The sequence below is a fragment of the Dendropsophus ebraccatus genome, chromosome 2 (genome assembly GCF_027789765.1).
Source record: "Dendropsophus ebraccatus isolate aDenEbr1 chromosome 2, aDenEbr1.pat, whole genome shotgun sequence".
NCBI classification, from domain to species: Eukaryota; Metazoa; Chordata; class Amphibia; order Anura; family Hylidae; genus Dendropsophus; species Dendropsophus ebraccatus.
The window spans coordinates 95,203,331-95,229,452 of NC_091455.1; the positions used below are offsets into that span (position 1 = coordinate 95,203,331).

Consider the following 26,122-nt stretch of genomic DNA (forward strand, 5'->3'; position numbering starts at 1 on the left):
CTTTCTGAATAAAAATAGTTTAGTGGTTTGTTCCCTTCTATAAAACCAAGAACTCCTCTAAGGAGGTGAATCTAAAAGCCTCTCATAATAACATTTTCTAGGGTGTCTTGGGAGCGGAAAGCAATTCCTGGAGCTTTATTTATACCATATAACCTTATCAATCTTTAATGAGGAAAGTCCATCAAATACCCTAAAAAGGACATGAATGACTCAGCACTTAATGAAGGCATATCAGATTTTCTAGAGATAGAAGTAGAAATTGCAGAAAAGAAAATATTAGAGATGAGTGAATCGCTTATCTGAACAAAGCGAAGCGATTGGTATAATCAGCGCCCCGCTCATTAAGCAGCTAGCCTTTCAGCGCTGCCGATCCCCCCTGGGTGCCAGGGAAAAGCTGGATCCAGTCCTGGGAGACTGGGAGAAGTTTCCTTACCGATGTCCTTGCAGCCCTTGCATAACTATATACATTACCCATCCACGTTCCAGGGCTGCTGCTGCCGTCGTCTTCTCCCCGGGTCCCGCGCGCTCTTACCTCAGAGTGGCCTGTCAGCTGACAGGCCACTCTGACGTTGCACCGCACGAGACCCAGGGAGAAGAAGATGGCAGCAGCATCCCTGGAACGTGGATGGGTAATGTATATCGTTAGTAATGTATATCGAACCTATATCAACGATCAGCCGATGATCGTTGTCATCAGCTGATCGTTGTATTTATTACATGGAACGATAATCGGCCGAATCGGGCCAATTCGAACGATTATCGTTCCGTGTAATAGTACCCTTACAGTTTCAGGGTTACCTGAAAAACTACAGTTCCTAGCATGCATGTTCACAAGTCACTGCACAAATGCTGTATCAGATTACATTGTAGAGTCTGTGACAGCTGCCAGATACAGGAGGATGCTGTCTGTGCTGGCTCCTTCCCCACCAGAGCGATGCACATCTTCTGTCTCCTGCGGGCGGCACAATGACGTCATTTCATCGCGCGCCGCCTGCAGAAGAAGACGGGCACAGGCTAGAGGGGAGAGAAGAGGACCTGGGCAGCGTGTGAGCAGAGGAAAGGTGAGTGGGATGTTTATTTTTTATTTGGGACAGACACTGGGGGCTAAGTACACTACCAGGGACATGACTGGGGGGTTAGCTAGACTACCAGGGCATCACTGGAGGGTTAGCTAGACTACCAGGGCATCACAGAAGGGTTAATTATGACTAGCAGGGACATCACTGGTGGTTAACTATGACCAGCAGGGGCATCACTGGGGGGTTAATTATGACTAGCAGGGACATCACTGGTGGTTAACTATGACTATCAGGGGCATCACTGGGGGGTTAACTATGACTACCAAGAGCATCACTGGGGGGGTTAACTATGACTAGCAGGGACATCACTGGAGGGTTAACTATGACTAGCAGGGACATCACTGGGGGGTTAACTATGACTAGCAGGGGCATCACTGGGGGTTAACTAGGACTAGCAGGGGCATCACTGGGGGTTAACTCTGGCTACTGGGCATCACTAAGGATTCTTATCAGGTACAAGGGGCATGACATAGGGTTAACTACAATAACAGGGGCACTAGGGGAACAATACTTTGCCTTGCCCCGTGTGCTGTGCACCCACGCTACCCCACTGCCGCGCACAGTATAACATTGAGTGCAGCCCTCGAATGATTTTATTAATGCCCAAATGGCCCTCGACAGGAAAAAGGTTCCCCACCCCTGCTGTAGAGAATAAACTTGGGGTCTATGGCCCTGGGTGAGTATGTTAATGTCTTATTATTATTTCATATACTATCACAATAAACAAAGGAAATTAAATTTGGAATGACACTTAACATGTTAGAGCTTAGCTTTTATTTGGTAAAAATAATATACAAAATGTGAAGTGGTAAACATTAAGAGAAAGATTAATTAAAGGGTGTAAAATATATAATATAGACTGGTGTAAACTGCCCACAGCAACCAATCACAGCTTCTCTTTCGTTTTACCAGAGCTGAAAGCTGAGCTGTGATTGGTTGCTGTGGGCAGTTTACACCAGTCTTTATTTTACACCTTTTGATAAATCTTCCCCATAGTATGGTTCCGAGAATGGTGTATCATTTAGAACTTCCTAGAATATGGGGGTACTATGATGGAAATGTCCACAAGGATCAATGGTTAGTTGACAGACTGACAATAAGTCTGCAGGGCATATCTTTCTGACAACATTAGATACTGTTGACACTATTCTCTGACCTATATACTAAATTTCACCACTTGTAACCAAGCCCGCATAGGAACAGCCACCCATCATGGGAATGCCCACACGTAAGGTCGCCTAGCTGTTAGGCAGGGTGCAATTGGTTAGCATTTTCCTCTAATAGAGACTGTTCTTACCTCTACAAGTTCTGAATGACACACCATTCTCTGAACCATGCTAATTGTTTACCATTTCAAAGTAGCATTTTTGTAGATTATTTTCACCAAATAAAAGTTAAGTTTTTACCCACTGAGGGGGATATTTACCAAGGTCTAAGTTCACACTAGGTGATCTTTCATCTATCTATAATGATCATTATAGATGGCAGTCATTAGCAAATAACAGACGTCTTTTTGATGTCTGTTGGCAATGATGGCCAAAATGCAGCCCAGACAACCCCATTCATTTTTTGACTCTTAATAACCCCTTGAAATAGGTCAATTTATATTATATTAGATGAGAAGACGTCTTATAAAGGGAAATGTAATAATGTATCACTTACATTAGTTAATTAATAAACTATTTTAGTAGTATATAGCACTGTTTCAAGCAGTCAGTTTTCCTAAATATCACTACCGGTGGCCAAGAGAGCACAATCCTCAATTGTTAGTGTAGCACAAACAGTTTTTAAAAGGCTTGGTACCAAAATCTAAAGGTCTCTAGTATGTGCGTTGTCTGGACTGGAAGGAATTTAGCATTAGCACTATGATATGCTCCGTGCAGAATGCATAATTAGGATGGGCCCTGGTGAATTCTGGGGGTGGTATTCCAAGGTCGTATAGAGAGGGCCTTTGGGAAAGTCTTTCTTGTGTTTGAAAGTGTCTTTGAAAAAACCCCACCTTCCTGTAATAGTTTATAGTATGTGGCTAGAGTCTAATGTTAGAAGCTGGCTGTGTGCTTGACGCTTTCTAGAGAATTGACTGAAGATCGTTTTCTGTATCTTAGCAGCTTGCACTATGGGTCCATCAACTTTATTCTTCTCACACACACAGCAGCGGCCCTCAGTGCTAACATGCAGAGCATGAACAAGTGCTGGGCTTTGGATTAATAGTCTGGCTGTTTCTACAATTAATGCTATGTGTGCCAAAGGTCAGCAACCCATGAATACAAGGAGAAATGCCAGCTACATTCAGTTTAGGCATGGGCTTTTCCTTTTGAATGAAAAGTGTAGTACTATTTTTGTAGCATGCTAATTTTATTCCAGCATTCAGAAAAGGTTTCCTATTAGGCAAAGTGTAACTAAAATTATTTTGGCAAAAAAAGGTGTTTTTGAGCACAAAGCATATATTGTGATATTGTCACCCCCTGTCCATATAAGGAGTTCTCAGCACTATTCTTAAGTTTATATTGTGGACATTTCATTTCATACTGTATGAAGGGTTTCTTGGTGGTCTCTCCCCTGAAAAATGCATGTTATTGTTGGTGGACAGTGTCATAGGGGTGGGCTTAGCAGGAGTGGTGCCCCATATCTCCACCCACATCGGCACCGTAGGCCCCACCCCTCCATGGTGTAATTAACATCTAGTCCCCGCCCCCTCCACAACCATTGGAATCTACTGTATAGCGCTCTGGAATTAAGGGCGCTTTATAAATAATAATTATACCTATTATATTAAAGGCTTATTATAAACTCTAAACAAGGCATGGTGGTCAGTGATAAACAAGAAGGGGATAGTTTTTCATTGCTGCCTAAGGAAAACAAAAAGGCAGAACTGGGTAGAAGGGTGCAATAGGGAATTATAAAATGCTGATGTTGAAAAACTCTGTGTAATAAAGATGAATATTGTATAGTAATTTAGCGAGTCCCTCTAGTGGTGAAAGTTATTCATGACTGTTGAGATCACATAAAGGAGACTTTTAGTCTCTGCTGAAATTTTATCACAAACAGCTATAGAACTGCTGGGCTGAGAGAGTGAGAAAGGCTAGAACTTCATCTATATGAGCCTGCTAAAACTAAATTCAACATGGCTTAATATCGGCAAATCATACATTATAAAAAGTCTATTAAACTTCATGTGGTCCCAACTTAAAGGGGTATTCCCATCTCAGCCAATATAGTTATACTTGTAGGGCATGCCAAGTTAAATATTTCTGCAAATACATTCCTTTAGCTCTTTCCCCTTGTTGACAGCTTGTTGTCTAGGTCACCCACCACCACTTTGTTCTGAAAGCATGGTTCTGGCTGATTATATATATTATACATAGTTATATATGTTATACAGTATATATACACTATATACTTAAACAGCTACACTATACCTAAGATTATATAAGGTGTTCATATATGGGGGAGTTTTATCATTTATGCCGATTTTTTTCCCCAGTGTACACTCTGCTCTTGGTGGGAAGGGGCGTGGTCTCTTTCTGCATCTGAGTTATCGTGATTTATGTCTGCCAGGCGTAAGTTATGGCAAAAATCTACACCTGTATTTCACTGGAAGGCCTCCAAAGATGGCAGACAGACTTTAAGTTTGCATGGAAATACAAGCCGTGGACTAATGGTCAGACTAGAATCACATGACACAAAGTATTCATATGTATGAATGCAACTGAGCTTGAATGTATAGTGTATATATAAATCTGAACATCAATTTATGTTTTTAAAGTAAGTTTTATTTTACAGCTCGTTCTTTCAACATGGGAAGGTGGTTATAACTTACAATGCCAGAATCTGGACAGTTCAGGGGAAGCAGATGTGCGGGTAAGACATGGCACTTTCAATGTACAGTTAAAAACAGTTAAATTAATCTAATGAACAGCTAAATGCGTCAGCTTCAGGTAAATCGTTGTTAGCAGCAAGTATGTAGCTTCAAACCCCTGGGCCCCCAATGTAAAAAGATGGCTATAGCCTTGAGGGGCAAAGTACATGTGCAGTTCTTACCAACCCTAATAACCATCCCAACAGAATTCTTATACTATAGAGTAGCAGGCTACCTGTCAGTTAGGCTTTCTTCACACGGAGTAAATTACACTTTATAATACAACTTGCAGAAAAAGTGTATAGCCAGCATAAATCACTAAACAAAATATAAAATGTACAATATATCACAGATGAAGGTTATATTTACTTTTACAAGGACTGGTTAAAACACCAGTTTCCAGAGGGATGAAGATAAGTCATTATTATACATGAGGAAGGTCACTAAATTCAGTTATATTGTGTACTTAGTTTTTAATTTGCACAAAACATGAGGGATGCCAGTACACAGTGCGTGTGGTTTTCTATGAATTGCTACAATAAATCCAAATTGTCCAAGATCCAGAATAGGTATACCTTTAAAGAGACCAGAGGGGATAGGCACCAAGTTGCAATTATCCCATGTCAGCAAAATCGCCTGCACTTAAAGGACAACTCCCACAAAAATTTTTTTTTGCTCATTTAACACACATTACAAAGTTATATAACTTTGTAATGTGGTTAAATACCCGGCCTGGCCCCCTTCCCCCACTTTCGGACCCCCGACCCTCCACCCCGGAAGTTAAGGAATGTATACATTACCTATTACGATCGTCACGGTCCTCTTCTCCGGGGCGGCATCTGGTGACGACGACGTCAGAGCCGGGGGCGGTCCGGGTCTTCTTCCTCCTCGGAGTCTTCATGCAAAGTGAATGGGGATGAAAAGGCTGCTGGTGCACATGCGCACCAGCAGCCTTTTCATTGGCTGGAGCGCATCACATGGCTTCCAGCTTGCTCAGCCCTGATTGGCTGAGCTTGCTGGAAGCCATGTGATGCGCTCCAGCCAATGAAAAGGCTGCCGGTGCGCAAGCGCACTGGCAGCCTTTTCCATCCCCTGGACCCGGAAGTTGGAGACATCGCTGGATGACGGACGGCGGCGACGGAGAGGCGGACGGCGGGCGAATCGAGTGGCGATCGTCACCGGAGGGATGGTGAGTATGGTGTCTGTGTGTGTCTGTGTTTTGTTTTTTTTTGGGGTCCCGTGGGAGTTGTCCTTTAATGTTCAATTGCTGCATCATGTTGCCACAACATTGTATCCGCCCCTTAGTATCTGCTCCCTGTCGTCTAAGGTATACCCACTAGATGTATCAAGGGATGATATGGAGCACCAAGGAGCAGATAAGGTAAGACCTTTCCTGCTCCTTGGAAAACCCCTTTGAATCCTTCCTAACAAATGACATACCAGTAACGCCATGGAAGTCAGTGACTTTCTGCATTATGACGTAGAATGCACAGGGGCACAGTTAATCGCGGCAGTTCAATGTCAGTGACAGTAGTGGTACCTGTCACTGACTGATCTGGACCCCCACAGTGGGACAATTTTCCTGACTGCAGGATTGTTTGTAATAGTCCCCTAGAGGGATTAATGGGTTTTTGGTTTAAAAAAAAAAAAAAAAAAATTAATAAAACCCAAATCACCACTCTTTTCTTTTTAACCTATAAAACATAAATGAAAAACTAAGCATGTAAGATATCACTATGTGAGTAATTGTTTACTCTATAAGGCTGGGTTCACACTACGTATATTTCAGTCAGTATTGTGGTCCTCATATTGCAACCAAAACCAGGAGTGGATTGAAAACACAGAAAGGATTTGTTCACATAATGTTGTAATTGAGTGGATGGCCGTCATTTAATGGCAAATATTTGCTGTTATTTTAAAACAACGGCTGTTGTATTGAAATAATGGCCGTTATTTACTGTTATATGGCGGCCATCCACTCAATTTCAACATTGTGTGAACAGATCCTTTCTGTGTTTTTAATCCACTCCTGGTTTTGGTTGCAATATGAGGACCACAATACTGACTGAAATATATGTAGTGTGAACCCATTAAAGTGTAATTAGTAGTATTTATCGTGTACAGTGACCTGTGTAAGCATAAAAAAAAAAGGCTATGTTCCTACTAGATAAAAATAATGGCAAACAATGGCTGTTATTAATGGCCCTGATCATTAAGAATGGCAGTTGCTGTTTACCTAGTGGGAACATAGCCTAAGAGTTTGAATTGGATAATTTTGAGCATTCTTATTTATAAAGAAAAAAAAAGCTCTAGGCTATGTTTCCACCCCTTAGAAAAAAAGTGTTATTTGGCACTCAAAAGAACGGCCTTTGTTTTAAATGAAAAATTGCATTGAAGTCTATTGACAATGGCCAGAAATAAATGATATGAACATTATTATGTCAGCCATTACAAAGCAATATAGGTTGTTCAATACATTGTCTAAAACAATGGCCGTTGTTTGCATTGAATTCAATGCAAAGCATTGCATTATGAAAACAGTGTTTTAATTGAAAAATTTTGCTTTTTTCATAAAAAGTACAAAACGATACAATGTAATTGGACCGACCTACAGAATCACGAAAACATGGCGGTTTTCCACCCCCCCCCCCCCCTCCCTTTCAAGATTGCATTATTATTTTTTCCACCCAGGAAATATTTTAATTCTTGTTTATGGCTTAATGAAAGATATCATTAAAAAGTATGATTAATTCCACAAAAAATAAACCATCATGCAGCTCTGTACATGGGAAATTAAAAGAGGTATAGCTCTTAGAAGACAAGGAGGGAAATTCAAAAACACAAAAATCATGTCATAGTTAAGATACCTGTCTCACATACATTGGCTTGCCTGCAGCCAGTGGTCACAGGTCCTGTGAACAGAAGGACCTGGGACACATCAGGGATCAGAAGGAAGAGTATGATGCCAGAGGAGCCCTATGTTTGGCTGTGTACTGTATATATAAACTAATTTAATATATGTACTCTCTTTTCAATGTTTTTTTTTCCAACTTTGTACAGGTGGCCAAAGTTTTGTGGTGGTACTATTTTTCCAAAGCAATTGAATTTATGGACACGATTTTCTTTGTTTTACGGAAAAAGAACAGCCAAATCACATTTCTCCATGTATATCACCATGCCACAATGTTCAATATATGGTGGTGTGTCATGAACTGGATTCCTTGTGGTCAGAGTAAGTTTCTCTAGTATAGTGTTGGATAAGTAGCAGCACCAGAACTACAGTTCCTGGGGCCACAGAGTAACCTCTGGGCCAGATGTACTAAAACTGTCTATGTGCCAACTTAAAGGGGAACTCTGGTTAAGATTTAAAGGGGTATTTCAGTCAAACATAACTTTTGATATGTTGCTGCTCATAGCGAGACTAAATTTATTCCATACTTGTTATTACTGATTAAGTCTCCTCCCAGTTCGCAGCTGCTGCTTTCTGCCCTCCCTCCTCCCTTCTGAGACAGCTGACGTAAATAAGTCCCTGGCTAGCGTTATCTGCAACATTGTAGCTTCTTTGTAATGCTGGGAGGGTTATTCCGTGATTAATCCCTCCCAGCATTACAAAGTTGTTACATTGTTGCAGATAAAGCCAGCCAGGGACTTGTTTACAAAAAGAAAGGCTTACACACAGATTTTTGTGTTTCCAGCAGAAAGCAGAAGCTGAGAACTGGGGAAGAAGACTGAATAGATAACAAGCATGGAAGGAATTGTTAGTCTCACCATGGGCAGCAATATATCAAAAGTTATGTTTGAGTAGAGTACTGTTCCTTTCCCACCCATAATCTAAGTTTGCTAGTAATAAGTTTCTACTCTATGAACTGGTCTGTTTGTCTGCAGCACATCCTGACTCACACCCTGAAGCTGCAGAAAATCTTCACTTCCTTGTCCACTCATCTGTTCTCCCTTCTGAGACAGATGTCACATGATTTGTCTCTCCTGTTGCCAGGCACGTTATAAAACCTTATCTGTATCCCCACCTACCACTGACATAACACCTATTAGTGATCACCTGGCCAAGGGTGGGGAAACAACAAAATAGTGACAGCCTCCTGAGCAGTATAGGGGAAAGGGGACACTGTTGTTTCACATCTCTGTCGCTCTGTATAATCTATTTATATAGATGGAAGATAGGAGAAATATCTAAAAAAAGAGGTGAAAGTGTTTTTTTCTATTCTATACAACAGCAAGTGCTACATTTTGTCCCTCTGTGAAAAAAGTTTTTTTCACTTTATCCTTTATACTGTGTTTACTGTGCAAAGCATTAGCAGATTGCGCCAGAGGTGGGCAGAAACTACAAGACAGGTGCGGGTACCAAGTAGCTGGCTCTGAGGTGCAATGCATGCTGGGAGCTGTTTCAAGACCAGGTGCCATGATATAAAACTGGGATCATTTGTAAAAGTTTGAATCTGGGGCTAGGAGCAGTGTAGACAACTGCAAAGGTGTCAAACAATTAACCTTTAGGCTATTTTCGCACAACATATAAACAACAGCTGTTGTTTATCTTAGCTCATTATTGCTGCTGTCCGTTTGGGTGTGTCCTGTAATAAAATTCCTTTGACTTTAATGCATAATTTTTACGGGTCCGTTGAAAAACAGCCACTGTGCAAAACACTGTGTAAATAACGGTCGTTGTGTTGCATTCATTTTAATGCAAATCATTTCATTAGGAAAAGAATGGCTGTTGTGTAAATTGCAAACAACTGCCGTTTTTTTCATAAAAAGTACGTAGTGTGAACATAGCCTTAGTGTCCTATTACATGGAGCGATTTTTTACGACTAACGATAAATAATCGCAAACGAGATTGTTTAACATTAACCTGAAATCGTTCACCATATTACACAGAACGATGGTTGTTAGATACGATCGTTACTATGATCGTGATTGCGATTGTTACTATGATCGTTTACTCCTTCTGATCCTAGCAAAACAATGAACAGTGTGCAAATACACTGAATGATTAGTGAAAAAATGCGGAACTTGAGCGAACAAATGTGGAATTACAGTGAATGATTAGCGAACGATTAGCGATGATTTTAGGTTCAGATCTAAAACAACGACATATGAATGATTTTTCAATCGTTGCCTGCAATTACACAGAACGCTTATCGTTTATATTCGAATATAAGGATTTTTCGCACGATAATCGTCCCGTGTAACAGGGCCCTTAGAGTGGACAAGCTTCAAGTGTTCCAGGTTTATCAGTGTGCGCATGCTGTTTGTTATATCTCTGCACATTTAATTTACTAAAAGTGTCACTGTCATCACAGAAAATTTTGACACGTTCACACCCCACTCTGCCAGCATAATCATTTGGGCTCCATAGACGTGAGCCCAACTCATCATGTGACACAGAGCTGGGAGAGGACTGTGTTTAGCATGGTCTTCTTCCAACTCATTCTCCTGATCAAATGACATGACGACTCAAAAGTTTTTTTATGGTGTCAGTGACACTTTAAAGTGCACTGATTTTGGTGCACAGTCACGCTATTTAAGCCACATTTAATCACATTTTTACCAAGGCCATCACACCTGTCGAAAAAATGTCTTCAAGGTGTCTAAAACCTATAATAAATATTAAGAAGAGGCCTGTCCAACACTTCTTGGACGAAAAACTAGTGCAAATACATTAGTACATTTGGGCCACTGTTTTTACCAGCCTTTTTTTGAGCTGTAAAAGGTTAAAAAGAAATTAAATGCAATACAAATTGGTAAAAATGTGTTTCATTGCTGTATTGACAGCAATGAAACACATCAGACACATTTTTGTCTCTCATAGATAGTGACCAATTGAAGCCCATTTTGGGAAGCCCAAATGGGAACTGCACATAAGGAAAATCTGTTTTCTATTAAAAGTACATTAAAAGTTATATAGATGTGTCTATACAATGTATTACCGTATCTGTGTGGTTCTGCCACACTGGTAGCTAATAAAAATCTGCGAAGTAATGAAAAATGGCCTCTGTGCCAATTCACATTTTCTCCTGCTCCTGCTGCTATCCCCCCTTAGGAGACAAATATTCCATGCCTCTTTCTCACATTGTGTGTGTTTGCTGAGATCAGGCTGATGATGCAGACAGGGGGCAGGGCATGATGTCACAGGAGGTTTGGCTGGATCCTCCAATCCCCTGAGTGATTCACGATCTCTGACAGGCCCCTCACTACACCTGAGCAGGCAAGGAGAGGCAGAAGCAGGTTCTGGAACTTTACTGATTCTGCAGAAGTGTGCAGTGAAATTAGGGCTGTTTTCACATATGTTGGAGTTTCATTGTAGTACTGCAGCGTATTAAAAAAAAAAATGATGCAGTAACACAAGTAAATGATGCTAAACAGCAGAGAGGATCAGAGCCGGGACTGCCAATGCCAACTGGAGAAACAACAAGGCATAAACAGTATATCTAATGTAAGATAATATAGGATAAAGTCCTTATTGTGGGGCTCAACTTCAAGGATAAAAGATGTTTGAGCATAATATGTGCGTGGAAATGAAAAGAAAAAAATTTAATTCAAAAAGTTCTTTGCTTTATTCCAATATTAGCGTTACAGGTAGAGAATACAGCATGCTGTGTGGTGTTACAGGTAGAGAATACAGCGTGCTGTGTGGTGTTACAGGTAGAGAATACAGCGTGCTGTGTGGTGTTACAGGTAGAGAATACAGCGTGATGTGTGGTGTTACAGGTAGAGAATACAGGGTGCTGTGTGGTGTTACAGGTAGAGAATACAGGGTGCTGTGTGGTGTTACAGGTAGAGAATACAGGGTGCTGTGTGGTGTTACAGGTAGAGAATACAGGGTGCTGTGTGGTGTTACAGGTAGAGAATACAGGGTGCTGTGTGGTGTTACAGGTAGAGAATACAGGGTGCTGTGTGGTGTTATAGGTAGAGAATACAGCGTGCTGTGTGGTGTTACAGGTAGAGAATACAGCGTGCTGTGTGTTGTTACAGGTGGAGAATACAGTGTGCTGTGTGGTGTTACAGGTGGAGAATACAGTGTGCTGTGTGGTGTTACAGGTAGAGAATACAGCGTGCTGTGTGGTGTTACAGGTAGAAAATACAGCGTGCTGTGTGGTGTTACAGGTGGAGAATACAGTGTGCTGTGTGGTGTTACAGGTAGAGAATACAGCGTGCTGTGTGGTGTTACAGGTGGAGAATACAGTGTGCTGTGTGGTGTTACAGGTAGTAACTGTGTGCTGTGTGGGTGGAACCACAATGAAATGATAAAGTACTGCAAATAATTCCGTAACACAATGAAACTGCAATGTGTGAACACAGCCTAGATGTTCTGCAACACATTTGGGCGGGTAATGGGCGGGTAATGGGCAGGGTAGGGGACTGGACTGAACAGCTGAGGGAAAGCATTGCATTCTGGAACCAGTACTACATTCTGGGAACTGCTCAACCAGGAAGTACAGAAACACTACAGAACAGAAACCCCCAAAACAAAAGGAGTTTTGGTTGTTTCAAAACTGGGATAAATAGGTAAGTAATGCTATATGCTTCTGCAGAAGTGTAATTTTTTTTAACCTCTACCTGGAGTTCCCCTTTAAAGCTGAGCTGTGATTGGTTGCTATTTGAGAAAGAAAAGTGTCCAATTTTTAAAAATTATAATATTATATATTATAATAAAAATCAGCAGATTTTAATAACTTTTGTAACCATTAATATGTAATTTTACAGCTTAAAAATTAGCAGTTTTACTGTGTATGAATATGCCCTTACAAGCTACACATTAGGTAAATCAAAAAGACAATTGCTCAACAAATTATACAGATTTATTAATCTGTCAAAGACAAAAAGAAAGATACATTTTTGTCTCAGACAGATAGGAACTGTTTACAGGAAAGCAGAGCTAAAAAACTTTGGCTCAAAAACTGACTAGGCAAAAATAAAAATAAAAAAATAAATTCTGTGTGACAGCAGCCTTGGACTTCCCTCAGGCACAACTTTTGCAGTTTTTTTTCTTTTTTTCTGCCTAAATCAGTATAAGCATTTTATCCGTGGCAATTTATCCCATGTGCTTTTTTCCCCCCAAAACAAGTCTTGTGAATCTTTATAATGTGAAAAAAACCTCCAGAACAATGCCAATATGCATTTAGACATTTTGTTCTAGTGTTTTACCCTCCTACAGAAGTCTATGGTGGAAAAACGCCACAGTGTGACACCAACCAAACCCAAATGAGCTTGAACTCCTATCCCAAAAGATTAAAGGGAATCTAGCAAAAGACGTCACTCTAAGCCAATAGTGTCGAACTCAGGCCCTCGAGCTGTTACAAAACTACAATTTCCATCATGCCTGGACAGCCAAAGCTTTAGGTTTGGCTGTCCAGTCATGATGGGAATTGTAGGTCCTGAGTTTGACATGACTGCTGTTAGCAGTTGTTCACTGCAGAACGCTGGCTGAATATTCATTAGTAAATGTGAGCGTGCAGGAGCAAAAGTTAGTTACTCAATAACACAGCACACAGTGATAATAAAAGGTGCATGCAGCCTCTCTATTCCCCGCAATGTTAGAATCTATCAGCAGGTTAGGATCATCTAACCTGCTGCTAGAGTGCTAATAAGTTTAGGAGACTTAAAGGGGTAGTGCGGCGCTAAACATTTATTCACAAAATAACACACATTACAAAGTTATACAACTTTGTAATGTGTGTAATGTAAGTGACTGCCCCCCCCCCCTTCCCCGTGTTCCCCCCACCCCGGAAGTGTGGTGCATTATACTCACCGCATTCCTGTCGACCCCCGGCCGCCATCTTGGGACAATGACGACATCTTTGGGAGGCCGGCCGAACCTCTCGAGCCGTCCCTCATGCCGGGCCCCCTCTGCCGCAACATCAGCTGCTCAGCCATGATTTGCTGAGGACAGTTATGCTCAGCCAATCGCGGCTGAGCAGCTGATGACGCGGCAGAGGAGGGCCGGCATTAGGGAAGGCTGGAGCGGAGTGCCAGAAATGTGTAGTTTACGTCCATTTTTTCCAGTCTGACACAGCGCTCTTTTCTGATACATCTGTCCATGTCAGTAACTGTCCTGAGTAGTAGCAGATCCCCATAGAAAACCCCTCCAAGCGTGAAAGAATACCACTTCCTGCAGGACATACATCAGTTGATAAGTACTGGAAGACTTGAGATTTTTTAATCAATGTAAATTACAAATCTCTGGCACCAGTTGATTTAAAAGAAACATTTTTTTTAATTACCTCTTTAAAACCCAGTCCCTGTCAGTTTACACTGCAATTGCTCCATCTGTAGTGATGGATCAAATCACAGTGATCCACGGCCGAGGCTAGTGGTGATAGATCCCTGGCTGGTTGCTGGGACCTGTCTCCAGTTGCTGGCTTTAGTTAAACTGTCATTTCATGCGATGCCGGTATAACTCATGTACATGAGGTTGTGCTTCGATGGCTTTTTGGCAAACTAAATATAGGCCTTTGTGTTCTTTTTGGTTGTAACTCGCAACTCTCCCAAGGATGCCATTTTTGCCAGTGTCTTTCTTATTGTAGATATTGATCATAACAAATTAAATGTTTGTCAAAAGTTTTCTCCATTTGTGCATAATGGCTCTGAGTGTGTTTTTTAGAGCCCTAGCGACTGCTTTGTTACCCTTTCTAAACTAGTACATTTAAATGCAAAATTGTTGCAGTACTGCAGTGTTCTCACTGAAATGATGCAGTAGTGTGACAGTAGTGCAATGAAACTGCATGTATGAAAAGAACATAAGTTAAGGCAACTATTTTTCCAACACTTTGTTTTTACTTGGGTTATATTTGTCCAATATTAAAAGTAATTTGATGATCTAAACACATTCATGAGACAAAATAAGCAAAATTAGAAGAAACTGGGAAAAGGGCAAATGCTCTGTTGTGTGCATGAGGACTTTTTTCTATTACATTTAGTGTATATTCACATGGGGTTGTATTATCAATTAATTTAACCCCTTGCCTCTGCAGCCTGTTTTGGCCTTAATGCCCAGGGCCAATTTTTCAATTCTGAGCTGCCTCTCTTTATGTAGTAATAACTCTGCAATGCTTTTAACTATCGTGGTTATTCTGAGATTGTTTTTTTCGTGAAATATTCCTCTTTATGTTTATGGTATACTTCGGTTGATACACTCAATAGTTTTTTGTAAAAAAACACAACATTTGCGCAAAAATTTGAAAAATTTACAATCCTTTATATTCAAAACTCTCTTTTTCTGAGAAAAATAGTTATGCCACATAAACTAATTATTACTGCAACATCTACAAACAGTGGCGTAGCTATAGGGGTCTCAGGGGTCGCCATGGCGACCGGGCCCCTACGCTAGGGGGGCCCACACGGCCCCCCTTCCAACTTCCTCCTATGCTCCCCCAATCCGGGGGGGCCGCAGCAGGACGGCGGTCCCCCCGTGCAGTTAAATGGCCGCGGCCGCCGGACCTCTTTAAGTTCAGTGAGCTTCCGGGATGCCGGCCGTGGCCGGAAGCTCACTGATGCAGGACCGCGGCACCCGGACTTCTCCTCGCTCCTCCTCGGCAGCTGACATGTGACGTCATCACGTCACATGTCAGCCGCCGTGCAGTAGATAGGAGAAGTCCGGGCGCCGCGGTCCTGTATCAGTGAGCTTTCGGCCAGGGCCGGAAGCTCACTGAACTGAAGAGAAGCTGCCAAGCCTGAGGGAGATCAAGGATCCAGGTGAGGTGAGTTTATTTTATTTTTTTCATTTTTTACATAAATGCTGCGATGTGGGGGGCTGCACAAGGGGTCTATACTGGGGGGAGCTGCACAAGGGGTTTTTACTATGAGGGGGGCTGCACAAGGGGTTTTTACTATGAGGGGTGCTGCACAAGGGGTTTTTACTATGAGGGGGGGCTGCACAAGGGGTTTTTACTATGAGGGGGGCTGCACAGGGGGTCTATACAATGGGGGGGCTGCACAGGGGGTCTATACAATGGGGGGGTCTGCATAGGGGGTCTATACAATGGGGGGGGCTGCACAGGGGGTCTTTACAATGGGGGGGCTGCACAGGGGGTCTATACAATGGGGGGGTCTGCACAGGGGGTCTATACTGTGGGAGATCTACACAGGGGCTCTATACTGTGGGGGGCTACACAGGGGATCTATACTGTGGGGGGGCTACACAGGGGGTCTATACTATGGGGGGGCTACACAGGGGTCTATATCTACATTATCTGTACTCAGAGATCACTGTTATCTGTGGCATTACATAGGACTGCAGGTGACATCTACTGCATTATTTGTACTCAGATATATCACTGTGTTATCTGTGGTGTTACATAGGACTGCAGGTGACTACTACATTATCTGTACTCAGATATTACTGTTATCTGTGGTGTTACATAGGACTGCAGGTGACTACTACATTATCTGTACTCAGAGGGATATCACTGTGTTATCTGTGGTGTTACATGGGACTGCAGGTGACTACTACATTATCTGTACTCAGAGGGATATCACTGTGTTATCTGTGGTGTTACATAGGACTGAAGGTGACTTCACCAGGTTGCAGAAATTCAAACTTCATCGTGCCTGCTGATAGTTTATTATGGGAGTTTTGCAGCATGTGGCTCTTCAGGTTGCAGCACTACAACCCCTATCATATCCAACTGGCAGTTCATGATGAGAGTTGTAGTTTTTCAGCTGGAGAGTCAAAGATTGGAATACAATGATTAGACAATGACACAGTACAGTCCATTAATTATAGGGGGCAGTAGTGCAGTACATGAGGTGGAGGCAGTGACAGGGCATTAGAACATGGTGGCACATTAGAGTAATTGGATATAACGTTAGATAGGACTTTGCCTGATCGGGTGAGATGGGGGGGCCCCAAGCTAAAATTTTGCACCAGGGCCCATCAGCCTTTAGCTACGCCCCTGTCTACAAACATGTCTGCTTTATGGTGACGTCATTTGATGAACGTCCTTTTACTTGTTAAGATGTTAGAGGGCTTCGAAATTTTGCAGCGATTTTTCAACATTTCAGGAAAATTTCAAATTCAGATTTTTTTAGGGAGCAGTTCAGTTCTGAAGTAAATTTGTGGGGCCTGTATGTTAGTTAGCCTCATAAATCCCTTCACTGTAAAAACTGCACCCCTCAAAGTAACATTTCATAAGTTTATTAACCCTTTAGGTGTTTCGCAGAAATTTAAGCAAGTTGGAGGGGAAATTTAACATTTTCATTTTTTTGGCAGATATTCCATTTTTTTTCCTCTAAAACAGCAAATACTAACTGAGAAATGGAACTCAATATTTATTCCGCTTATTCCAATGTTTCTAGAAATCCCCCATATGTGGCCGCAGTGCGTCACCAGACTCAACCACAGGCCGCAGACATGATAGAAGCCTTGTGTATTTTTGGGGTCTTTTCTTATTTCAGGGTTTTTCTTGCCATTATACATTGTTACAGAGGACTTGCGGTGACAAAATATTTGTGTAAGACAAGTTGACATTTCCCTCTGTACCATTCTGGGGGACATGTAACACCCTGATAATTTTTTATTAAGTTTTTTATGAGGTGGTACGAATAAAAAAACAATTTAGCAGCTGTTTTTTCATCATTTTTTTGTATGCTGTTTACTATACGTCACATATGACATGTTATCGTTATTTGCCAGGTCAGTACGATTACAGTGATATCCATTTTATATAGCTTTTGGTATCGTTTATGGCATTTATACTATAAATACTGTTTGTGTGTTGCATATTGTATGACCTGTACTATTTAAATTTTTTCGCCATTGAAGTTATGTGAGGGCTTTATTTTGCAGCATAAGATGACACTTTTAGTGGTACCTTCTGGGTACATGTGATGTTTCGGCGAGAATATAGACAGGGCTAGAATATGGTTATTAGAGACCCTTCGCCTCATAATTTTAAATCAGGTCGTATCTATAACCACTGCAGTATCTGTCCATCACTAACAAACTATTTTTCCTTAGCACTACATCTTTTAGCTGTTGTGGGACTATGACTCCTACTATGTGCATGAAAAGAGTTGTAGTCCTGGAATACTTACACACCGTAGATGGTAGGTGACCTAAATCAAAGGGATGAGACAACTGTACAGCCCCCTAGCTAGCATTCCTCACCTCACCCAGAAAGGGACAAGGCCAAACAGGTGAGTGGGGTTGTAGGGCAGAGCTTTCATGACCCAGAGTTCTGACCAATGTGTACCTAAGCAGTAAATCGATAGGGATGGTGCTACCCTGCTACTGTAGATCTTTGCAATACAATAATAATTTCTTTATATTATTGATCAGTAAACTCCTTTTAGATGTTGTCCTCAGTAGGATTTGATTTCAGGACTTGTGCAATAACAAAAACAGAGCCACTACGTCTCCCACAAAGTAGTATTGTTAGTTCCACCTTAAAGCGACTCTGTACCCACAATCTGACCCCCCCAAACCACTCGTACCTTCGGATAGCTGCTTTTAATCCAAGATATGTCCTGGGGTCCGTTCGGCAGGGGATGCGGTTATTGTCCAAAAAACAACTTTTAAACTTGCCCAAACGTGCCCAACGGCCGGGGCTTACATTTGTATATGCATTAGGCTGGCACAACCTCTCCATCCTTCCCCCCCACCCTCTTCATCATTAGGAATGCTCCAGGAACATTTACTGCTGTTTGAACACTGCACAGGTGTCTTAACGATCCAGCCCATGTTCATTATACACACAGATGAGGAATAGGAAGCAATCTGCCTGGAGCATTCCTAATGATGAGGAGGGCGGGAAGGAGGGACAGAGAGGTTGCGCCAGCCTAATGCATATACAAATGTAAGCCCCGGCCGTTGGGCGCGTTTGGGCACGTTTAAAAGGTTTTTTTTGGACAATAACTGCATCACCTGCCGAACGGACCCCAGGACAGATCTTGGATTAAAAGCAGCTATCCAACGGTACAAGCGGTTTGGGGGGGTCAGATTGTGGTTACAGAGTCGCTTTAAGGGGCATGGTTAAAACCACAGAACAGGAACTTAAAGCAAAGGTGACATCACAATAAATAGATCAAGGCAGATCAGCCACTTGACCCATCCTTAGCACACAAGTAGCATTAAGACCATACAATCCCCACAAAATGCAATGAAATGGCCCGATGCAAAGTTGCAGTGGAAGTTTAAATATGGAGCATTATTTACCAGTAAGGTTTATTTAATCTGAACTGGGGTGTTCTGATGATCCGCTGTTCTCTCAACTAGGCCACATTTAAAGCTTGGACTTCACCTTTCATTGATCACATGGGAGTAATAGAATGCTAAAGTTGTAGTATTTCCTATGACAAGATAACCAAGCACTGCTGCCATCAACCACCCAGGAGAATGTATGGGAAGTGTTCCAGGTACCACTTCTAGTGACTACTCAAATTAAAGCAACTCTGTACCCACAATCTGACCCCCCCAAACCACTTGTACCTTCAGCTGCTTTTAATCCAAGATCTGTCCGGAGGTCCGTTCAGCAGGTGATGCAGTTATTGTCCTAAAAACAACCTTTAATCTTGCAGCCCTGTATCAAATTGGCGTAGCATAGAGTGTGTGTGTGCAATAGGATTGCAACACCTCTTCATCCCTCCTCATCACTAGGAATGCCCCTAGAACATTTTCTCCTATTCCTCATCTGATTGAACACTGCACAGGTGCCTTAATGATCTTGCTCATGTGCAGTGTTCACACAGGTGAGGAATAGGAGAAAATAGTTTCAAGGGCATTCCTTATGGGGAGGAGGGACGGAGGGGTGTCGCAATACTATGACATGGGTACTCTAGACAACGTCAATTTGAAACAGGGCTGCAAGTTTTAAAGTTGTTTTTTTAGGACAATAACTGCATTACCTGCTGAACGGACCCCAGGACAGATCTTGGATTAAAAGCAGCTATCCGAAGGTACAATCGGTTTGTGGGTACAGAGTCACTTTAAATTTCTATCATTTATATAAAAGGCATAAAGCCTTTGGGCCCTTGCAAGTACATGTATTTCCACAAGTCTTATTCAAATCAATGGGACAGACACAGAAATACCTGCCATGTGTGAATTAGCCCTTGGGCCAGAATAACACACGTGCATTTCTGCATCCATATTAGAGCCACAAGTCCCAGCCTGTCCATGGATCTTATAACCCAAACTGATGTAATTGTAGATTCCTATGGTATTGCTAGTGTAAGAGCCCTATTCCACGGGACGATTATCCTGCGAAAAATTGTTATATCGTTGAAATTTAAATGATAATTGTCCTGTGTAATTGCAGGCAACTGTTGAAAAATCGTTCGTATTAGATCTGACCCTAAAATCATTGCTAATCGTTCTCTGTAATTCCACATTCGTTCGCTGTAGTTCTGCATTTACTCACTGATCGTTCAGTGTAATTGCACATTGTCCATTGTTTTGCTGGGATCAGATGAAGTAAACGATCATAGTAACAATCACTGTAATGATCGTAACTAACGGCTATCGTTCTGTGTAATATGGTAAACGATTTCAGGTTAACGATAAACCATCTCATTTGCGATTGTTAGGAATCGCTTCGTCTAACAGGACCCTTAGCCTAGCCTTAGGGTGAAATGTTATTTTCTGTGCTGTTCCAAAGAGTATGAATAAAACAGGTCTGATGGTGTGTCTTATCTTGTTCCCCCTGACAATCTTGCAATAAGTTGTACTATAGGTATACGGTAGTATTACAGTTGATATTTGAACAAATGCATATGAATTGCCAGGATTATTCAAAGAGAATTATGCTAATCTGTGCAGTACTATTGTATCATTTTCCTTGGTTTCTTCTTATTTGTTATTACCTATACAGGTTTCTTTGGACCTACCCTAAACAGTTTCATTCATGTCCTCATGTACTCCTACTATGGCCTCTCAGTTATTCCATCTATGCACAAATACCTCTGGTGGAAGAAGTACCTCACTCAGGCACAGCTGGTAAGTGATAACTATATTTTTGTACATGACCACCTCTATACAATCAGATTCCACTTTTCATTCCTCACAGACTCTTTGGAAAATGAAAGGTGGAATCTGATTGGTTGCTAGGGGCAACTGAGCCAGTTTAACTTTACACCATGCTTGAAAATTTCCTCCAATAGGTCTTATCCAGGGTATATTTTGGCCACTGCAGTATTTTACCAGATCTTACACTGCGTTGAATGGGGGGGGGGGTTAAAAGTTTAAAACCACATTTTTATTTTCCCATCTCATGATGTAAAAAAGTAAAAAAGAAAACAAGAGGGGCACACGAAAACACACCCACTTAACGCTGATTGTATTTGGGTGGGTTGACCAGACAACAGTATGAGCACAGAACTTGCTGAGCGTTGTAGGGTTGCCATGGCACCTGGACTGCCCAGAGTGAACAATGCTCAGGGCAGCAACTCTGAACACTTTTACCAATTGGAGAGGAATTGTCGGTTTTGACATTCCGTCCGAATTATGGTATTATTCAGTGAACTAAAACCCAAAGCTTACCTGTCAGCCTGGAGAGTGCACACGGAGAGGTCGAGGAAGAACGTCCTAAATGTAGCAAACTAAAAATGGGAAGGATGCAGTACTTGACTTGAATGTGCGATAACTTTTTCATTCAGATATTCATGAAAGCACTTACAGGAACAGCGGATGAGTTTCGAGTGATGTCACTATTAATCATTATCATCATTGCTAACAAACAATGCTCATTTTCTCAGGGAATCCCCATCCAGAGACAACCATTGGAAACACTGCTGGGATTAACCCTTTCCAGGATAAAAGACAATACAATGGATAAAAACTAAATTCTGTGAGATGTAGACTCCTGTGTGCTGATCGTTGGGGGTATGACTGCTAGGGCCCCAACCAATCCTGCTACAATTTCTCTATATAGGGGCCCCTGAATGGAAGCATTCTGTGGCCCCATAGAGAAGGAATGAAGCACCAGCTACGGTGGCCACACAGGCGTGCCAAGTGCTACATTGCAGGGCGATTGGTAGGAGTTTCCAGTGATCGAACGCCAGCAATCAGCTTCCGGTCCCCTAGCCCATAGATAAGGATAACAAGATCAGATCAGAATGCCCCCTTAAAGACTTGGAGGGTTATGTCACGGGCCAGGAATACACGACCTTTATTTCCCTATGGCTAGTTACACTACATAAGAGAGACAATGAGCATTAGGTGAAACTAGGTTTTCTTCTGAGTACATTAAAGCGACTCTGTACCCACAATCTGACCCCCCCCCCCCAAACCACTTGTACCTTTAGATAACTGCTTTTAATCCAAGATCTGTCCTGGAATCCGTTTGACAGGTGATGCGGTTATTGTCCTAAAGACCAACTTTTAACCCCTAGACGACCCTGGGCGTACCTGTACGTCCTGGGCCGCCTAGGGATGTTCAGAATGGTGCCGTGCAGCAGCCCCGCTCTGAACCGCCGGTGTCTCGGGTGCCGCTCATAGCCCGGGACCGCAGTCAAAGTTGACAGCTGCAGCCGATTACTTACTGCAGCCCATCCCTGGTGTCTAGTGGGGTGGGTTGTCCCGGAGGAGCGATCCACAAATCCAGCGTCATTATTAATAAAAAAAAAAAAACCTCCCCTTTCCCTATGTTATAAATAAAAATAAATTAATAAACACACGTTTGTTGTCGCCGCGTCCGTAGCACGGTAAACGGCGTAAGCGCATAAAAATCCCAAAGTGCAAAATTGCACATTTTTGGTCGCATCAAATCCAGAAAAATTGTAATAAGCGATCAAAAAAGTTGCATATGCGCAATCAAGGTACCGATAGAAAGTACAGATCAAGGTGCAAAAAATGACACCTCACACAGCCCCATAGACAAAAGAATAAAAGCGCTATAAGCATGGGAATAGAGCGATTTTAAGGAACATATATTTGTTAACAATGGTTTGAATTTTTTTTTACAAGCCATCACATAATATAAAAGTTATACATGTTACATATCGTTGTAAATCGTAACGACTTGAGGAACATAGTCAGTTAACAAGTCAGTTTTACCCCAGGGCGAGCAGCATAAAAACAAAAACCCTCCAAGTAAAAGAAATGCGTTTTCTTTTCTTTCAGTTTCACCACACATTTATTTTTTTTCTGGTTTTGCAGTGTACTTGAAAAAATTCAGCCTGTCATTGCAAAGTACAATTAATGGCGCAAAAAATAAGGGCTCTTGTGGGTTTGTAGGTGAAAAAATGCAAGTGCTATGGCCTTTTAAGCACAAGGAGGAAAAATGAAAACGCAAAAATTTAAATTGGCTCCATCCTCTAAGGGTTAAACTTGCTGCCCCGTGCCCAACGGCCAGGGCTTAGACTGTGTATGCATTAGGCTGGGACCACCCCTCCATTCCTCCTCCCCACCCCCCTCATCATTAGGAATGCCACTGGAACATTTTCTCCAGTCTGAACATTGCACAGGTGCCTTAACGATCCAGCCCATGTTCAGTATTCACACAGCTCACAGCTGATGAACAGGAGATAATCTGCCTGGGGCATTCCCAATGATGAGGAGGGACAGAGGTTGCACCAGCCTAATGCATACACATTCTATGCCCCGGCCATTGGGCATGGGGCTGCAAGTTTTAAAGTTATTTTTTAAGGACAATAACTGCATCACCTGCCGAACAGCTATCTGGGGGGAGTCTGATTGTGGGTACAAAGTCACTTTAAAGTTATAGACATTATGCTAGGAATTTACCAAAAAACTGTAATTGATGTTTTCTTTGTCTGTTATTCCAGATCCAGTTTCTTCTCACCATTTCACATACGCTTAGTGCAGTGGTAAAACCTTGTGGGTTTCCTTTCGGCTGTCTCATATTTCAGTCTTCATATATGACTACATTGGTCATATTATTTGTAAATTTCTATCTAAAGGTAAGTTATCCAGAAAGACAGTGTTAGCCTTCTATATTTTGCACTGAAGCATTATTAGTTTTTGATTGTCCACGACTTATGGTTATTTATTTTTTCTTTATAATTGGTCGGTCTGCAAAATTTTGTAGTACTGATACAATTGCCAGAAGTGAAGAGGAAAATGAAGGACATAAAGCAGAATGATCTACTGCTACATTAATGTACTATATTCTGGATTGGTGGTTAACTACTACACCTATTCTCTTTTAGTGTATTATGTGCCAAAAGCATACCTAACAATTTTGTCTACTCAATTAATACATACAGGTGGTCAGGGTCAGGGTGGTAGGTGGTCAGGGGTGAAAGTCTGACTTTAAAATGGTTAAGTAGAACAACTGTCAGTTGTCAACATTGGTGGGCCAATTAGGTCAAATCACAGTAAGCTAGAGAGAAGCTTCATGCGTCTATATTTTAGTGTCAGTTTTTTCATAAGGCCAGGATTACTTGGAGAGAGAAGACGACATGTTACTAAATATGCAGAAGCAGTTGTAAAATTCAGGTGAGACATTAACTTGCAAGTTCTGGTTCCAACTGCAGTTTCTCTACCACATTCGCAAGCCACGGCCGCTAGCACCCTGTGCTTTCTCTGGAAGAAAGCGGCTATGTTTTTCTAACACTGGATAACCCCTTTAACATTTGCTTCTCCCTGTTTCTGTGTGTATGGCCTAGCATCTTTCTGCATTGCAGCCTCTACTGATAATGTAATGGTCACTAGAGGCTGCAGCACAGGGGAAGATGCTTGAACATGCTAGGTAGGGAGGAGTGTTAATGGGGCATACACATCTTGGAGAAGTATGGCATATCCACAGGATGTGCCATAATTGTTCCCTACATGTAGGTCCCACAGCTATCTTCACCATTTGCTGTTTTTAGCTTCAGACCACCTCCTGCAACTGCTATAAGGCCAGTGAGGTATGTAATAGTAACTATTCCACCAATTAGTGCCCTACATGGTAGTGTACTTCTCCCCCATAAAATGGGCAGCAAATGGGCAGGCTTTTTCCCAGCTCCTCTGACTGTGGGACACACATGGCACAGGCAGTGTGTGTGAAGTCATGAGGCTGCCTGTGCCAGGACACGGCGCTGCCTTCTATTACAGCTCGCTTCTAGGTAACAGGCTGCGTTGGGCCTGCAGCCTAGAAAAGAGTTGTAACAACAGGCAGGGCAGTGTCCCAGCACAGGAAGCCTGGTGACATCACACACACTGCCTGTGCCTGGGTTGTTCTGCAGGTTATAATAATCAACTGATTTCCTCTGCAGACCAAAAATAATGCCCACACCAGAGTTTGACATGCCCGATCTCAGCAATTATGTACACAATGGGGGGGATTTATGAACGGTACGCCAGAGTCGGGCTGGCGGGGGCGTGATGAGGCATGGAGGAGGCGTGGCCTTCTCCCATGTATCATTTATCATGATTTACGGCTGCTCTCAGGCGAAAATCTACACCCGCTAGAAGCAGGTGTAGACTTTGTACGCCGTGCGCTGATTCGGGTGCCCAACCGGCCGGATTCACTAAGAGGCGTACGCCTCTTAGTGAATCCTGCCGTGAAAAAGGGGCGGAGCTTAATATAAGGTCTTAATAAATCCTCCCCATTGTGCTCACATCTGGGACATGGTTTTCACCATTTTTTTTTTGTTTACAACAGGAATGTGAGAAAGTAATACTTTAACAATGTAAGCTTGATTTCCCTCTTTAGACTTACAAGACAAAGCCCTCAAAATCAGATTCAAATGGAACTACAGCCAGTATAGAACTGAAGAATGGATATCACAAAGACTTGATGAACGCAAGCAATGGTGCACTGCACAAGAAACAAAACTAGAACCTGAAGAGATGGATTATTAAGCAGCAGCCTCTGACTGAAGTGATATTTAAACATGCTTCTAGGCGATCATCTAACAACTGAACAATATCCGTTCCTGTTAAAAGCATTTTTTTTAATAATCACCACCCCAGATTAATATTGTAATCTTTTGATACATAGAATATGACAAAATTACGACAAAGGCTTTTATCCAAATGTCATAACAATATTACAAATGGAGAGTACTTAATTGTAGTCCAGGAAATGCCTTATAACATCCCAATTACGTTCTTTTACATGTTTAACAATTTTTAATTTAATGTAGGACTTTGTACTTACTAAACTTTAAATTCTGTGAAAACAAATAATTTGTTGTATTTTACTCTCAACAAACTGGTCTTTATGGGCTCTTTAATGTTTGAAGTTTTATTCCAGTTCGAAGGTTACTAGTACACTTCGTGGTCAC

General features: G+C 41.9%; 1 protein-coding gene across 1 annotated transcript in view; it reads left to right on the top strand.

Moving 5' to 3' along the window:
• The window catches only part of ELOVL2 (ELOVL fatty acid elongase 2), a 93,113-nt gene extending 67,042 nt beyond the window's left edge, over window positions 1-26,071 (top strand). Inside the window, exons 4-8 of the mRNA XM_069960175.1 lie at window positions 4,863-4,940; window positions 7,999-8,170; window positions 20,761-20,885; window positions 23,675-23,809; window positions 25,549-26,071. Of these exons, the coding sequence (XP_069816276.1) occupies window positions 4,863-4,940; window positions 7,999-8,170; window positions 20,761-20,885; window positions 23,675-23,809; window positions 25,549-25,674 (636 nt within the window). The 3' untranslated portion in view covers window positions 25,675-26,071. The remainder of the gene's footprint in view (window positions 1-4,862; window positions 4,941-7,998; window positions 8,171-20,760; window positions 20,886-23,674; window positions 23,810-25,548) is intronic.
• Window positions 26,072-26,122: the final 51 nt, after the last annotated feature.